Raw genomic sequence first — 17362 nt, forward strand, 5'->3', positions numbered from 1 at the left:
CTGGGGCACAGCTGGAAATGTATCATCTTCAAAATCGAAAATACCACCTTCCTCACAAACCACGGGCTGTTTTTCTTCACCTTAGTTAGGGAGAATATGATCTTTCAAGTTGGTCAAGGCACAACTCTCAGAATCATCCTTGATGCCTCTTTTTCTCTTACTCCACCTCTAATCGGCCGATCTTATTGGCTACTGTATGAGTTCCTTTTCTAATCAGCCATTTTCGGTAACTATAACAAAATACCTGAGGCTAGGGACTTAATTTTTGGTTGTGATGACAAAATACCTGAGAAAAATCAACTTAAAAGAGGAAAGATCTACTTGGCTCACAGTTTCAGAGGTTTCAGTCCAAGGTCATCTGGTTCCTTTGCTTTGGGCGGAACCAGGGTGGGGAGCATGTGGCAGAAGAGGCTGCTCACCTCATGACAGCCAAGGAGGAAGAGAGAGAGAGAGAGAGAGAGAGAGAGCGCAGGCCAGGGTCTGAGGACGAGGTATATTGCAAAAGCATGCCCCAGTGACCAACCCCTTCCCACCAGGCTCTGTCTCCTGAAGTCTCCACCAAGGGTGCCGCCCACTGCCACTGGCCCTTTGCACTCCCCGCATCTCCACCAGGATATTCCTAGTTCCAGGTTTGCACGTGCCTTGCTCTTTCCTTCAAAGGTCTCTTCTTACTAGAACTTTCTATGACCACTGGCTCCAAGCTGAGCCTCGCAGCTGCTCCTGCACAGACTCCTACATAGGTAGGACAGTCATGTGACTTTCATATGGAGTTTCATCACCGATTTGCCTGGTGCTGACCTTTTCCCCTCTCCAGAAGACCCTCTCTGTGAGAGCAGGGATCTTTGCCCTCTGAGCTGAGCAATGCCCGGCTCACAGTAGATGCTCAAAGTGTGGGTCCAATGAACAAAAACCCCGGTGAATGCGTCTTTGTTGAATGAAGAAATGAGTGAATGGCATATGCCACCGACGACTTAGGAACCTGCCAGACGGCAAACTCCTCTTCTTGGCCCTCAGAGCCCTCTGTGCCTGGCCGTCCTCCCCCCACTCACCCGGCCCCCTTCTCCCAGTCGGACTCTGCGGGCAGCCCTCTGCCTGCACCTGCAGCGGAGCTCTGCACTGTGTCCACCGGCACCGTCCTCCTTTCCTCCCCCTCCTCCCAGCCTGCAGGAAGCCCCCTCTCCCGCCTCCGTCCTCCCCAGGGCCAGGTGCTCCCTCCACCCCCTGCTCTTGGAGGTCACAGGGATAGCGCCAATGTTGTCACCCTGCATTTCAGACCTGCGTTTTGTCTCTGCTCTCCACTCCCAAGAGTGTGTGCCACTGTGGCAATTTCTGGGGAATCTCGTGCAGCACCTGGCGTATCGTTAAACTGTTATTCTGTTGTAGGGACAGATGAGGCAGGGCACCCAAGACAGCCGGAAACCGTTTTATTTGGCTGCAGCCAGGCTCAGAGGGTACAGCCTTTGCTGTAATCAATTCAATCCCCTGAACCCCGAGTTCAGGGAGTTTCAGAGTTTTATACCCAGCATGTGAGGGGAGAGGCTCAGAAGCTCACAGTCTGCAGAAGTTCACATAAAAGCAGCTTTTCCTTTTACTGTTGTGGGCAAGTTAACCCTTCAAGGACAGCCCCTGAGCAGGGGAGAGCTTCTTCTCCCCTCTTTCCTCCCCCTGCCAGCTGTTACCATGGAGCCCAATTGTAACTTATCTTAAAAATGTAGACATCTCTGTGAAGCCCAGCTCAAGGCCAGAGGCCTGGTTAAAGGATTTGTCGTTGTTACCACATGTTGCATTTGCAAACACACTTCTACAAACTACTAGGCTGGATACATGTTTGTGAAAAACAAGCAAAGGGGCGTCCAGCACCTGAACTGCCGATTTCCCCCAGACCGCTGGCCAAGAAAACAGAGCATCAGGAACATAGGAGGTTTACCCATGTTGAACTCTTGTCGAGACTCTTTTGCTTAGAGTCTTAAAATCCATTATGGTGAAGATTTCTGGAGAAGCTCAGTTAGGATTTTTTTGGGAGGAGGGGGTGCCACTGCAATTCAGTAAATAATTGTAGACTAATAACAGAAGAAGGGGCTCTAAGTGCTCTTTGACACAATAATATGATAATTACCAGATAAAGATGATGATCTCTTTTTAAGGTTAGGAAAAAAAAATTCTGTTAAGGACTGAAGTTTCAGTCTCTCTAGGAAAACTCAGGCCACTGAGCAGGAGGCAACACCCACCACCTTTTCCCCCAGGACAGAGAGGCATTTAGAAAAGCAAACGCCACATCTCTGGCGTAATCGATGGCGTCAGATGTTTTATTTCATAACCAAACATGGAGCAGAACAAACTCATAATGAGACATTCAGACTCCATGAAGCCCAGAGCTCTGGTGACAGATGCGTTGTGTTACCTTTCCGTCACTGTGACAAAACCCCTGGGGCGGTCACCTTATAAGGAGGAAAGGCCTGCTCTGGCTTGTGGTTTCAGAGGCTTCAGCCCATGGTGGCTTGGCCTGTGTTTGGGCCTGTGGTGGCAGTACATCATGGTGGGGACACGCGGTACAGCAGGCCACCCACCTCTTGGCAACCAGGAAGCCAAGAGAGAAAGGAAGAGACTGGTGTCCTGAGTCCCCTTCGGGCAGTCGCCCAGTGACCTAAGACCTTCCACTGGGCTTTGCCTCTTGAAAGTCCCCCCACCCCTGCCAACATTGTCACAGGCTGGAGACCAGGACTTTAGCGCATGGCCCTCAGGGGGACACTTCCCAACCATGAATGAGCTTAGACTTGCATCTTGCCAATTTCTTAGACAAATTTAATCTTTCTCAACTTTGGTTTTCCTGTTTGTGCCATGCAGATATTTCTTACCTTAGCAGGATGTTGTGACCATGAAATGAGATGACATATAATGGATCAGAACTCAAATGGTCACTATTATCACAGTTGTAAAACTTAAGAGCTCTTATTATGTTCCAAACAAAGGGGCCAAATTCAAAATTCACCCAAACAGTGCAGAGTCCTGAGGTCCCCCTGGGTCTGGTTGTCCCCCTGTGGTGGGCCGGCCCCAGGCTCCTTTTATCACATGCTTCAACTCACAAGGTCAGGGCCTTGGAAACCGGAAGGACAGATCCCGGGTACGTGTACCATTTACCCCCATGTGCACACAAGGTGAGAAGTTCAGAAAGAGGTTTTCAAAAGAACTCGGGTTCTTAAGTGGGTCATGCCGCCCGCTCTCTGATGTTGAACCTCATTGACATGAACTTGGTGTCCGCTCGCTCTTTCTCAGTCCGATTTTGAGTGAAGGGGCTTTCCCCATCTAGGTTTGCTCCCGGAGGAGTGGGGCCCTCGTCCTTACGAGGGAGCACTGGCTGAAAGCTCCCGCTGATCTAGCTCTCTGTTCAGATGGAGCCTCTCATAGTGACAGGGACAGAGATCACTCTGGCAAGGGGTGTCACTGCTGGACTTTACTGGCGTGGCGTTCAGGAGACACCCCTGGACGTGTTCTGTGTACAATGTATGAGGATGCCCCTGGGCCTTTAGTAGATTCTGTGATGCACATTTTGGTGCCCAAGTTTTGGGAGCCTGGGTTTTCCAGTCAGATACTAAAAACACACTGGACTTGGAGCGGGAGGAAGGGTTGTTTAATGAACATCTGTTGGATGTGTTTCCAGATGACCTCGAGGTCTCTTTCCCTGTGCGGCCTCCTCGTACTGTCGTGTTCAGAGACTTTCTGTGGCTTTAAAAAGTCAGAAAATGCACTCACAGTTCAGCTCGCACCTGCCACAGGTGTCTCCTCTGTCCTGCCCGACTGACCAGCCTTCCCACCTGTGGTCAGGGCAGAACGTGCCGACTCCAGTGCTCCAGTCTACAGCCGTGTCTGCTCTAGTGCTGCAGATGGGCTCCGTGGAGTCTCTGTGCAGAGAGAGGCTCAGCGCTGGCTCCTTCCGTCTCCTGGGAAGGTGGGATTTCCTGACAGGAGCCCCCGGGCTGAGGTGCCGATAGGTCTGTTAGTCAGCTCTTTCATCACCGGGACCGAAAAGCATGATGAGGACAACGCAGAGGAGGAAAGTTTGTTTTGACTCCTGGTTTTAGAGGTTCTGTGGCTGGCTGACCCCTCAGCCCTGGGCCCAGTGAGGCAGAGCATCATGGCAGAGGGCGCGGAGGAGGAAAGCGGCTCAGGACACCGCAGCCAGGAAGCAGAGAGAGCTCTGTTCACCAGGGACAAGTACAAACCCCCAAGGGACACCCCAGTACCTACTTCCTCCAGCCATACCTCCCTGCCTACAATTACTGCCCAATTAATAATCAGTGGATCAACCCACTGATTAGATCATACCTCCCTGATCATTTTGCCTCTGAATATTCTTGTGTTGTCTCACATGAGCTTTTGGGGACACCTTGTATCCAAACATAACAGTGTGCTGTGTGGTTGCTGTGAAATAATTTCAGAAAACCCTGACTCAAACCAAGAACCCAGGTTTCAGGCTTTAACCATCAGGCACAACACCACTTTGTTGGAAACTGGCAGTTCTTGCTGCTGTCCACCAAAAAACTGCAGTTTTCCTCCTGAGCACAGGTAGGACTACACCACCCAGCCCCTATGAGGTCGGGTGTGGCCGCAGACCTGCTCCAGATAATGAAATCTTAATGAGCAAGTGATTTGCCATTCTCTGTGTCTCTCTGCCTTGGCAACTGGGAATGTTGCCAGAGAGTAGCTCCTACAAGTCCCAGACTGCAGACGTGGAGCCCCTGCAGCTCCCAGAGGGCAGAGGTGGAGCCCCTGCAGGTCCCAGAGGGCAGACGTAGAGTCCCTGCCAGCCCACCCCCCGTCCCCGCCTGTGCCACTGAAGTCAGAGAACCTGGGTGTGGTATGCCACACAGGTTAACCCACTCAGGGGCTAGAGCTCTGAGCCATCCCACACAGACCTGAGATGCAACTTGGACTGTAGCAAAGATGAACTTCCCCCCAGGCAGAGAGATTCCCCCACCAAATAGGCAAATATGTAATTAGAAGGGCGAAATAGAAAAGCACTTGGTGACTTTCAGAATGAACTGTTACAAGTATTTCTTGCAACTGTTTTTCCTTCTGCATTTCAGATGAAGATCTTTGACAAAAATAAAGATGGTTGGTTGGATCTTAATGACTTGGCAAGGTGAGTAGTGTGGAAGTGAGGTCACGGATTCAGAGACACCTTCCTAGGGGTCTGAGGACCACATGTACATGCTTTCAAAATGGGGGGGTCAACGGTCACCTGGAGGGCAGCAGATGATGTGCTTCTTAACAAACAAACTCCTGTTTCTGAATCTTTGGGGGTGACAGATCCCTCTGTGAAGATAATGAAAGCCCTTTCCCTAAAAATGTACAACGAGTAGCATTTTCATGAAATTTTGTGGATGGACGGGTCATGAGCAGGTCCTGTCTTTAAAGATCAGACATTTATGGCCCCACATTGGGGCTGTGACCAAAAAAAAAAAAAAAAGAAAATCATCCTGAATCCATTCCCTGGCTTTGGGAGTGTTGAACAGTTGGCCTAGGACACGGCTGACACCTGAGCCAGACCAGTTATGTGCTCTGCTCCCAAGTGCTGGAGTGTCCTCAGTGGGACATCCGGTGCCTGAAGGGTAGACATGGAGGAGGACAGGATAAGAGCAGAAGTGACCGGATTACAAAGGTGCTGGCTGTGAGCCTGGGACCATGACATGTGATGGGTGCCACTTTGTGTATCAGGCTGCTTTTCATTGCCATGTTGAAATACTTGAGGTAGGCTGCCTCGTAAAGAAAAGTGATTATTTAGCTCACCGTTTTGGAGGCTGGGGGTCCAAACAGCACATCACCGGCTCTGGCAGGGTCCCCCTGACCGTGTGACGTTGTGCTGGGTGTGTGTGTGAACTCCCTGCGGGAGTCGTACCTGGGGGACAACCCGGGTTACAGCACAGCCGCGTGTTCTGTCAAGGCCAGCTGAGCCCAAATGACGTGCAGCAGGTCCCGAGCAGATGGCTAGAGTCACAGTCGTAGATCCAAGATACACGGAGTGACCACGACCCTTCGGGCAGGAGCCATGACACCAGCGTTCCAGGGTCGGGCTGGAGGGCCACAGCCGTGGGCAGCTTCTGGCCAGCTGGGGGGGGGGATTCCAGGGGCTGAAGGCAGGTTCCAGAGACAGGAGACATTGTGAGGATGTCACAAGCAGGGCAGAGCTCTGTCTCTTAGCAGACGTCACCGGCGGCCGCTGTCTCTCCCTGGAAGCTGCTTGTGCCCTGTTTTGAGGGACGCCTATGAGGAGGAACACACCTGGCAGAATCTCCCCTCTAAGGACCCGACTCGGCTCCAGCACCTGGGTGGACTTCTCCCTGTGCCTCTCAGGGCGGTGGGGCCGCCTGACTGTCCTGTCTGCCACTGCCCAGGCCCTCATCCTGATTTGACCACCGGATGCAGAGGGGCAGAGCGTTTCCCCCAAAGGCCTGGGGCAGCAGGGTCGCAGCCCGCAGTCCTGACTCTGCCCCCGAATCCCACTGATTCTCTTGGCCAACATAAGCACGGCCCTGTCCAGAAGAGGTCAGGCAGCCAGGGAAACAGTCAGCCCTGGGAGGAAGGTGCCGAGGTCCAAAAGACTCCTTCCACACACGGCAGTCGTGGTGAAAGGAGAGTTAATCAATTATTTTAATTTTTTATGTATTTATTTTTTTATGTGGTGCTAAGGACCGAACCCAGGGCTTCATGCATGTGAGGCAACCGCTGTACCACTGAGCGACAACCCAGCCCAAAAGGAGAGTCCAAGCCTCGTCATTCCCTCAGCAATGCTCGCCTGTCTTGGGCATTTAGGACAGATGGAGTCACATGGGGCACGGCTTTCAGGTCTCCTTCTGGCATGTGGCACAGGGCTTCCTGGCTCTTCTGACTTGTAGCATGATCCAGTCTACATTCCTTTTTAGGGTCTACTAATATTCCAGTATGTACACACTCCATGTTCCCATCCATTACTCCATGATTTGGGGTGTTTCCTCTTTTTAGATATTAGGAGTGTCACTAACCACCAGTGTTTCTGTACAAGCTTTTGTGTGAATACACATCTTAATTCTCTTCATTTTATTCCTGAGAGAGGGATTTTGGTTCATATAGTAATTCTATAATTCTATGATAAACTGCACAATGGAAACACCAGTTCCACACCATCTCAATCACTATAGATTTGGAGCAAGGATCTGAAGTGGGAATCCTCCAGTTTTGTTCTTATTTTCAAGATGGTTTTGCTTATTCTGGGTCCTCTGCGTGTTCTGATGAATTTTAGGATCAGATTGTCAATTCCTGCCCAAAATAAAAAGCTCAGATTCTGATGGTTTTGTTGGAATCTCAATTTGAGGAGCACTGTCATCTTAACAGTACTATGTTCTGATTGAGGAACATGAGCTGTCTTGCCTTTTGTTTGGGTGTTCTTTAATTTCTTTCCAAAATATTCTGTTCTTTTCAGTCTTGAGGCCGCATCTCTGTTGTTAAGTGTACGCTCAAGTGTTGTGTTCTTTCTGCTGCTGTCTGGATGGAATGGCGTTAGTACCGTGGGTTTTATCCAATGCTAGTGATCAGAGGTGCCTTGAATTTTTCAGGGAGATCTTGTATCCTGCACCCTTGTTATAGCTGTTTATTAGCTTTGAAAGTTTCTTGTTTTGTTCTTTGGATTTTTTACATATAAGGTTGAATCACCTGCAAATACAAATAACTTGACTTTTCCCCTTGATTTTGCTGATCTCTGCTGTTAATAGAATATTTTATCCATGTACATTTGATCTGATTCCTGATAAGATAAGATTTATATTTGCCTGTTTTCTATTTGTCTTCTCTGCTATATTTTTGTTTTTCTATTACTCCTCCGTGTCTCCTTTAAGTTGAATAGATATTTTCTAGTTTACTATTTTAATTCCTTTATTATTTCTTTTGCCATATACATTTTTTAATTATTTTTTGAGTTATTCCTCCTCTCAGGGATTAAGATTACAATTAACATCTAAATTTAGAACAACATAATTTGGATTAATACTAAGTTAATTTCAAGGTTTTACTAAAACTTTGCTCCTATATAGTTCAAATCTATTCTTCAAATCCCTCCCTATTGTTTTGTGTTATTCAAATTACATCATCAAACATCATGTACATCACGTGCCTATCAACAGGTTTTTGTTTTGTTTTGAGACAGGGTCTTGCTCTCTTGCCTCAAACTTCCGGCCTCAAGGGATCCTCCTGCTTCAGCCTCCCGAGTAACTGGGACTAGAAGCATGCACTACTGTGCCTGGCTCACAGATTTTTAATTATTGCTTTATGAAGCTCTCAGATTTTTATTTATGACTTTTAAAAGAGAAAACAAAGTTACACACAAAAATTACGTTTCTGCTTTTCCACTTGCGTATGTAGTTACCTCTGAGGCGGTCAGTTTGTTGTTTCTCCATGTGGATTCATGTTTCTGACGGGCCTCTCTCATTTCCGCGTGTCTCCCAGTGTTTCCTGAGGGCTGTGTGCTCACCATTCATCGATCTTACCGAGATCAACCTCTGTGTGTGTGTTTTCTAGAATAAGCATTTCCTGGATTGCTACAAGAATTTGGTTCTTTTCCAGAGTTTTGAAAATGTAATTGTTTCTTTCCAGTTTTCTCTTTGCTTTTATGGAGAGAGGATTTTAATGAGCCCACACACTCTGCCACTTCCTACCACAGGGAAAGTTTGAAGTCCCTCCAGGCAGTACTGATGTCCATGGGGTCTCTCTGTCCGTCCGTCCCTTTACCTGTTCCCGTGAGGCGGGATCCTGAAGGCCCAGCACCGCGCTGTTCTGCTGGCTTCCCGGGAAGCCGCGGAGCCGTTCCTCATGTCAGAGGTGTGGAAAGAGTGAGAGCTGACGGAGCTTCATGTGGATTTTATTTTATTTTTTCCCTTTAGAATCCTGGCTCTCCAGGAAAACTTCCTTCTGCAATTTAAAATGGACGTGAGTACGCCTTTCCCCAGGTTGTGCCCTTGTTCCTCTGCGCCCTGGGGAGGGAGAGAGGAGGGGAGGTAGACATTCTTTTAGCTTACTTAGACACCGACGAGGCTCAGAGTGGAATCAGCGACCTTGAGGGTCACTACTGGAGGCTGTAGAGGTGCCCAGGGCCAGGAGGACCAGGCTGGACTGACTGGATGCTCTCTCCATCCAGGCCTGCTCCACGGAGGAGAGGAAGAGGGACTTTGAGAAAATCTTCGCCCACTATGACGTGGTAAGTGTCTCCCTGCCTGCGCTGGCCTCCGTGTGGGCACATCCTACCCACATTCCTGAACTCACGTGGCCAGTGGCCATCCCGCACGCGTGTTCTGAGGCCAGGGTACCCGCTGCTCCTCTAGGGATGTCCAAGAGCTACGTATAAATGGGCCTGAGCATGTTTGCAGTTGGAGGGGGGTGAAACCACAGTCTCTTTGTTTTTTTCTTCTATCGAAATTAAGAAAGTTTCTCCTTTATGTGTGACTAAAAGTCCATCTATGATCATAGGCTCCTAAAAACATACCAACAAACCTCCCATGTCCAACCCGAGGACGCGGAGGCAAGGCCGCACCTACTTGGCATAAGAGCGGTTTCTCTCTCCAGGACCGAATGTGTGGTCATATTTCCGGGGGAGAAAAGCAGTCTAAAGCGCCAGGTGCAGTTAGGAGATGGCCTTCTTGAGGACAAGCAGGGTGACAGAGAAGGAAGAAAGCAAACAGCACACCGGAAGGCACAGGCAGCATCCCCCAGAACCAACCTGGCTGGACGTCTGTGTTCTGTTCTGAGAGGAAGAGCGTCAGGGTCAAGGCCCAGCCTGCCAGGGTCCCTGCCACCTTAGGGCTCAGCAGACGGTGATCTGGGGCGGGTTTCCTCACCTCATCGGCCTCCAGGAGCTGTGTTCCTTCTCTGTAAAGGTAGAGGATAAAGACAATGTACTTCCTACCTAACGCAGTCGCCATGTTTGTAGTGCGTGGAAAATACACCAAGACATGGAATTTCCAAAATCGTACATTAGAAGCTCAGGATGAAGGAAATGTGAAGAGAATGGACACTTGGCTGTCGCTGGGATGTCAGAGAACAGATATTTTAATGTTTTGTATTTCATAGACATCCACGTTTATATGAGTTATAAAAAGGGTAGGAAAAAATAGCCTTATCTGTAGACCCACTGACAATTATAATGTGTTCACTCAGCACAGGCCCCCTTGATTTACTCTCTGTGTTTCCATAATTACCAAGCCACTGCTCAGCCATAAAATAAAAATTTTAAAATGTCAATCTGTCCTTCAAAGGGTCAATAGGGTGTGCAGTTGCAGCAGTCTGAACTGAAGATTGGAGCTTGGAAGAGAAGCAGCCAGTGAATTTCACACAGATGCTGTTTTCAAGAGCTCAGGGACCCAGACCTGCGGCTTCTCACGTGGCGGCAGGGAGCTGTCTGTAGGGGATTCCTCCAGTACACTCCACGTTCTGCAGGAAGGACATACGTTGGATGAGGCCATTTCTAGATCAGCTGTGGCTGCAGAGGATCTCCCACTTGGTCTCCTCACCCACTTTATTCTTGAACCTTTTAACTTAAGAAAATGCTGTTGGGTGATTGGATCTTTTTATCTTTCAGAGTAAAACTGGAGCCCTGGAAGGCCCCGAGGTGGACGGTTTTGTCAAAGACATGATGGAGCTGGTCCAGGTGAGGTCCCGAGGCTGGGGGGGGCGGATCCCGTCAGGGACGGGGTTGCTGTTTTGATTGATTCCGTCTTTCACCCTGGGAGTGAGAAAGAAGGCTAATGCCAGAGAGGAAACTCTAGAGATGTAGTCTATTTGAGAATCCTTAAGAGCCTGTGAAGCCCAAGAGACCTCCCTTACTTACTTAAGATTGAGTTCAACTCACATGAAGTTATTATAGAAACAGCTTTTTGCTTTACCAAAATAACTCGGTATTACTGTATATTTCACTATTTTATTTTTCAATTGCAGAAAATCACTTCTAACTCCCCAGACTTGGTTATTAGAATAACTAAAATAGAAACAAAATTTAATTTCATATAACAAATCTCATATTTGGGATTGTAAATTTTTTTTTTCACCAAGGGGTTTCCTTCATACCTTGCAATTAACAAGCATTTTTTTTTTTTTGAGTCCCAGAGGGTTGATTGGCTGCATAATCTGCGTAAGCAGATATTTTCCAACTCCTTCTTTTCCAAGGGACTGTGCAGACAGTGGATTCAGCAGTCTGTACCCAAGGCCCTTTTTTTGAGGTTTGTTTGGTATTCAATGTATCCTTGTTGGTTCAGGTAGCTACAAATCAGAATAACAATTATCAATCACTTTTGAAGCCCCAGAGTTCTTTGCATCTTATTTAAACTATGGAGCCTTGAAACAGAAAAGTGTTCAGATAATCAATTTCTGCAGAAGTCTCCAGGAAGTTCACACCCTGGGACTCAGCAGGCCCAGGCCGTTCTTTCTTCTGTTAGTCAGGATGACTGGGCACCTTCTGTGAGGCCTGACTCTTGTCAGTCCTGCCTGGCTGGTCCCTGTCCTCTTCTTTCCCCCTTGACCTGTTTTCCCTGGTGGTGACACGGAGTGCTCTTGCACCACCAGGGCTACCGATGGGCCCTTGTGTGGTATTTCCCTTTGCTTTGGTTGCTAGAGGAAAGCCCCATTCTTCTCATTATCTATTTAAGAGATGATGTGACAGAAACCAAGTCATCACGGTGGGACATTAAAGATGCATGCACCAGGAAGGGCCAGGCTGGGACTTTCATTTGCTTTTGATGGGATGCGTGGGCTGTGAGCCTGGCTCGGAGGGTGCCCTCTCCAAAACTGACTCTTCATCCACTCAATAGGTGCAATAGTATCTGATTCCCGAGTTTTCATGATGAGGAGGAATAATGTACACATCTGTCACGGTCCCTGGGTGACAGTCAGACTTCCCAAAACGATCGGCTCATTTGAACAAAGCAGCTGGAATCTCTGGAGCACATTTAGCTTAAGAACAGTTAACACTCTCGAGAGCTCCAGAGATTCCAGCTTCAGTGACTGTAAAACTCTCTGCATATTGTAGAAAAATATTGGAAATAAAGGAAGAAACGAGTTAAGTAGTCGAGAGACTCTAGGCCAGGGATTCAGGTTCTAGGCTGAGTGTTCTGGGTCCCAGGCCGTGACAGGCAAGGTGACCTTGGCAAGTCATTTAGCATCTCCAAACCCCAGTTTCCTCATACAGAAGATGGGAATCACCAGAGATCCCACCTCCATAAGGTTGACATGAAGATTATAGAGGAAAACCTGCATAAAGCAGTTAATGTTGTGCTATTTCACAGTTATCTAGAATAATAAGCCGTTACTGAGAGATCAGTAAATTAGCCGTTATGAAGATCTCACAAATTGATCTGGAAGCTGTTAGCTTTTATAGCTTTAGTTATAGCTTTTGACCTTTGCTATTTCTGATTTTTCTAAAAGAAAGGCCAGATATCTACATCTATATTTCCTCTCAAAATTCACCACTTTTCAGCCTGGATAATCTTCATAATTTTCAGGGATTCTGCCCTTGAGTCCTCACTGTCTGGCAATAATTTCCAAAGGCCCAAAGGTAAAAGTGGAAGTAAAACTCAACTCAGAGAGACATTTTTTTCCCCCAGAGAGAATTAAAGAGAAGGGAGAACTTGTGGCTCACAGAGCAGTCACAGTTATAGGAACAGAAGCCGGGGTGGGGTGCAGGGGAGCTGTGTGGCTGCAGTTGGCCCCATGAGAGCACATGGGGGAAAGGCTGGAGATGGGTGTGCAGGATGAGTGAACCTGTGCTGGACAGGCTGGGCTGCTGATCTCTGCTCTGGGCTTCCTGGGCGCCCGTCAGGCCAGCGGCAGCCCCTCAGCTCCCTCCTCATGAGGAGGCTGTTTGTAATCTCAGAGGGGCCCCCGAACTCAGTGTGTTTCCACATCATCTGTTTTTCTCTGCTGTGGACAGGAGGATGTTTGGCAGGAGGGGACGTCACCTGACCTAGAGGCCTGAGTCTAACATGCGCCTCGCCTAAGAGCTACCCTGAGCACAAATGTGCCTTTCATGTTTAGTTGATAAAGGTGACCCGTACATCACTGGAGGTTGGACCCTGGGGACTAGGGGAGCACGGGACACTGGGGGGTTGGACCCTGGGGACTAAGGGAGCAGTGGACGCGGGGTGGGGGTGGAACCAGGGGACTAGGGGAACAGTAGAAACTGAAATATTGGACCCAGGGGACTAGGGGAGCAGTGGACACTGGTAGATTGGACCCTGGGGATGAGGGGAGCACTGGGGGATTGGACACTGGGGACTAGGGAGTTGTGGACCTGGGGGGTGGGCCTTGGGGACTAGGGGGCAGTGGACACTGGGGGTTGGACCTGGGGACTAGGGGGCAGTGGACACTGGGGGTTGGACCTGGGGACTAGGGGGGCAGTGGACACTGGGTTTGGCAGCAGTGCTCCTTATGTCAGAGAACTGGAGTGCACAGGAAAGGGAAGTGGTTTGATAAATGTACGAAGGCCCCTGAGGGACAGAGTCATCAGTGGTTCCGTTGATCTGACTATGGTGCTCCTACTGCAGGGGAGAGGCCGGTCCCGATGGTCCCCCACTTCCCAGGATTCAAGGGGTCAGATGGCCTGTCTTCAATCAGTGACCCCAGATCCACCCCTGCTTCCTCGTGGGGTGGGTGAGGAAGGCTGTGGAAGACTGTGGGCCTGCCTGGGTGTGAATCCTGGTTCAGTGTGATGACTGGGGACAACCTGAGCTAGTCCCCTCCTCTGCACAGTAGGGTGAAGGTGGGCACAGCCTCATGGGCTGTTCTGAAGATGGGGTTAATGTGGGTAGAGCCCCTACGTCGGGAACCTGTGGGCTCGTGTTGGCTACTTGCCGTTAAAACTGTTTCCAAGACCAGGTCCCAGCAGCCGCAGGTGAAGGTCTTCCCTGACCCGTGCACTTCTGAGCAGTGGCATTCCAGTCTCTGACTCACGGTGGGACCTCGGCTTTAAAACAGAACTCAAAGGCCCAAGGACAGCTCCCCTGCGTCCTCACCCACCACCCAGTCACACAGAGGCACCTTCCACTTGCCTCAGGGAGGCAGCAGCTTGGCAGGAAACAAGTCTGTGATTCTCTTTTTTATTTTTTTAAAGAGAGAGAGAGAAAATTTTTTAATATTTATTTTTTAGTTTTCAGTGGACACAACATCTTTGTTTGTATGTGGTGCTGAGGATCCAACCCAGGCTGCACACATGACAGGCGAGCACACTACCGTTTGAGCCACATCCCCAGCCCTATGAGTCTCATTTTTATGTGCAGTGCTGGGCTCGCACTCAGGGCCTCGCACACTCTGGGCCAGCGCTCTGTCTCTGAGCTACGTCTCCAGCCTGATATCCTTCAATTAGAAAAATGGAACTTAAAATAATGTGAACGAGGTTAATACATTGCAGATTAACTCAGGCTGTCATGTAAGTGACTCCCATGAGTCTTCTAAAGGTGAGGATTTGCCCAAAGGACACTGGCAGGGTGCCATAGACCAGAGAAAAGCTGTCGCAAGGTCACTTACGGAGCTAAAGTCAAACATCCCAAAGGAGCTCACCACACGGGGCCCGAGTGCAGGTTGCTGTTTGGGGACTCCGAGCCATCTCCTGGGGACACTGGTATCCCTGCCTCCTACTGACCCCCAGGGAAGCATCCCTTGTGTGTCCCAACCAAGACCCTGTTGACAAGGGTCCCATCTGGGTCTCACGGTTTAATCATCCAGGGCACCTTTGACAGAGGAGCGAAGTGGGCCACATGATCTGCTCCAGGCCCCCTCTCCTCCTGGTGTCCCTGAAGCCCCCCCACGCTGTGGGTCTGTCCTCCCGCTCTGCCAGCTGGCTCCTGGTTTCTGCTGCTCTCTCCCCTCCTCCCCACTTAAAGCCTGCCATCAGGGACAGTTTGGGTGTCAGTCACTTACCCTGCTGGAAAGTGCAAGTGGGCGTGTCCGCGTGCGCCCTGTGTCTGGTTAAGGAGCAGGAGTTCTTGTCCCTGCTGAGGTTTATTTTAGAGGTCCTCCCATCCAAGAAACCTTGGGGGCAGGGATGAGGTGGGGAGCTCTTCCCAGGATCCCTAACATCAAATCCTGGAGGCAGAACTTTTCTCTCTTCTCCACAAAACCTCTGTGGAAACCCAGGGCTCGGCTGGGCTGCTGCTGGGCTGGGTCTGCCTTCTCTCCGGACACTGACTTTTTAATTTAGATTCCTGGCCATCCCCACAGCGGTCCTGCAGGAGAACAGTGCCACAGGGAATGAGCTCTTAACTGGAGTCAGAGGCCGTGGGGTGACCGATGAGGCCCAGCCTCCAGCCGGGCAGGACCTCTGCTCTCCCTGAGCCTCTGTCTCCCAATCTGTAAAAGGGGTGCGATTGTCTCCCTCCCAGCCTTGCTGTGAGGCCCAAGTGAAAACGCACCTGGGGAGGAGCACTGGGTTCAGCATTGCTTGACCTCTCAGACCTTCGGGCTGAGACTTTCCCTAGTGGACACGCATCCCGACTCCTTTTTCAGCCCTGGAAGCATCCTTTGGAGTAAGCCTCTGTCCCTAGCTCCACATGAAATGTAAAGCACTGGATCTCATCCTCTGCAGCCCTTCTTTCAACCAGAGGCACAAAACCTCCCTCAGGGAGTTAGCAGAACATGGCTCCACTCTCTAGGGCCAGGAAGGAGCGTTCTGTGATGCCAGTTCTCTGCTTCCAGCAAAGTCTCTTATTATGATTGCTCATGAGACAGACTTCCCATGAGAAAGCCATTTAGAAATACAAGTCTTTTTCTTTTTTTTGCCTGGAGGGACAGGCTGAGGAATGAAGTCACGGGAGAGGACTTTTCTCTAGCAGTGCTGGCTGGGGTGAGGGGACACTCTGGGCTCCGAAGCTCCCAGACGGAGGGTGCTGGCTGGGTGATCAGGGAGGGCACTGTGGGTGGACCTTGCCCGTTGACCTGCTCCTTGTGTCCTCTGCAGCCCAGCATCAGCGGGGTGGACCTTGATAAGTTCCGGGAGATTCTCTTGCGTCACTGTGATGTGAACAAGGATGGAAAGATCCAGAAGTCGGAGCTGGCTCTGTGTCTTGGGCTAAAAATCAGCCCCTGATCTTTGCCCAGCCCCACCTCTCCTGCGCGTCCCTCTGTGCTCCTGCTGTTGAAGTTGGCCCTGTGCTTTGACTCAGGGCAGACTCCCCCTACGGTGGCGCTCCTGGTGAAGGTGGGGAAGGCCCTCCTTCCCCTCCAGAAGCCCCTCGCAGTGCTGCTTGGTGTTGCTTTGCCTGCAGCCTGGGCCAGCCTGCTGGTCTGCTCTGCTCGCCCCTCCCAGGTCTGGATGGCTGGGGCCACAGGCCGGTCATCTCCTGCTCTATTCCTGTGGGCTTTCTGCTGAGTCGGCCCAGTGTGTGGCACCCGCTCCATAGAGATTTCTGTGTGAAATAAATCTGCAATTGAAAACAAAGGTGTCCTGGTCATTGTGCCATGGCCCCTCAAGTGCTCCTCTGATGGGTTGTGGACAGAAGCACCTGTTTGCCTGGGGTGGGCCAGGGGCAGCATCCTGGAGGAGCCCGCTGACCCCAGTGAGCGGGCCTGAAGGCGGAAGCTGCCAAGCATCGCCTTTCACTGGGAGGGGAGAGTGATGCGCATCCTGGGTTTGTGCCACGTGCTGGGTGAGCAGGCCTGGGCAGGCAGTAGGACTACAAAGGAACCTGGAGAAGGACTTCCGGGTGGCTCAAGCACCTGCCCCACACCCCTGCTGTCCAGCAGCGTCCCTGGTGAGTCTGGAGCACGGAGGCTTTCCTGCTGCCTGGTTCTTCCCGTGGGCCTCTGTGCATGCTCTGGCCCTCCGGCAGCTCTGCCACTTCACTCCGGAGCTCAGACTTGTCCCCGTGAGAGGTCCCCAGGGGGAACAGGGGAGGAGAGATGGCTGTGGGGGGACCCTGCTTTCCTCTGACTCAACACTTCACTCCCCAAGGCAACGTCCCGGCCTGGTCCCGGCTGCCCAGGAACCTCGGCTTCACACAGCGTCCTGGGCACCTCTAAACCCACAGCTAGAACGTTACAATCCCCTCATCACTAAGAGCCCCGCCATTCACGGGATCCCCGTCATCGGACCCTGGTCCTAACCCTGTTCTCTGACCCCGGGTCCCCTCCCTCCCCATGCAGATCATGAAGCTTAGTGGGGAGACGTTTCCCAGGTAACTCAAGCAGCTGTGTAATAAGAAAGACCACGGTGGGTTCCTGTCCAGAGCCCAGGCCCTCTTCTCCGTGCTAATTCCAGCCTGACTTCACACACGGTCAGGAAACTTGGCTCCCCACAGTGGTCTGGCCTTGCTGTGGGTCCACCACAGCCCTGGACTGCATTGCCCCGAGTCTGCAT

General features: G+C 50.6%; 1 protein-coding gene across 5 annotated transcripts in view; it reads left to right on the plus strand.

Moving 5' to 3' along the window:
* Scgn (secretagogin, EF-hand calcium binding protein) overlaps positions 1-17362 on the plus strand; it is a 52037-nt gene that overhangs the window by 18983 nt on the left and 15692 nt on the right. For 3 of the 5 annotated variants that reach the window (XR_013425500.1, XR_013425501.1, XM_078020638.1), the window contains exons 7-10: positions 5085-5140; positions 8910-8955; positions 9164-9223; positions 10601-10669. Coding sequence is in view for 3 of the 5 variants with exons in the window: in XM_078020638.1 (XP_077876764.1) it covers positions 5085-5140; positions 8910-8955; positions 9164-9223; positions 10601-10669 (231 nt within the window). In the remaining 2 variants the exon portion in view is untranslated. Of the gene's footprint in view, positions 1-5084; positions 5141-8909; positions 8956-9163; positions 9224-10600; positions 10670-15964; positions 16445-17362 lie in introns of those variants that run through there. The other 2 variants (XM_005337030.4, XM_078020637.1) reach the window with 1 other exon arrangement.

This window comes from Ictidomys tridecemlineatus, chromosome 8, assembly GCF_052094955.1.
Source record: "Ictidomys tridecemlineatus isolate mIctTri1 chromosome 8, mIctTri1.hap1, whole genome shotgun sequence".
NCBI lineage: Eukaryota > Metazoa > Chordata > Mammalia > Rodentia > Sciuridae > Ictidomys > Ictidomys tridecemlineatus.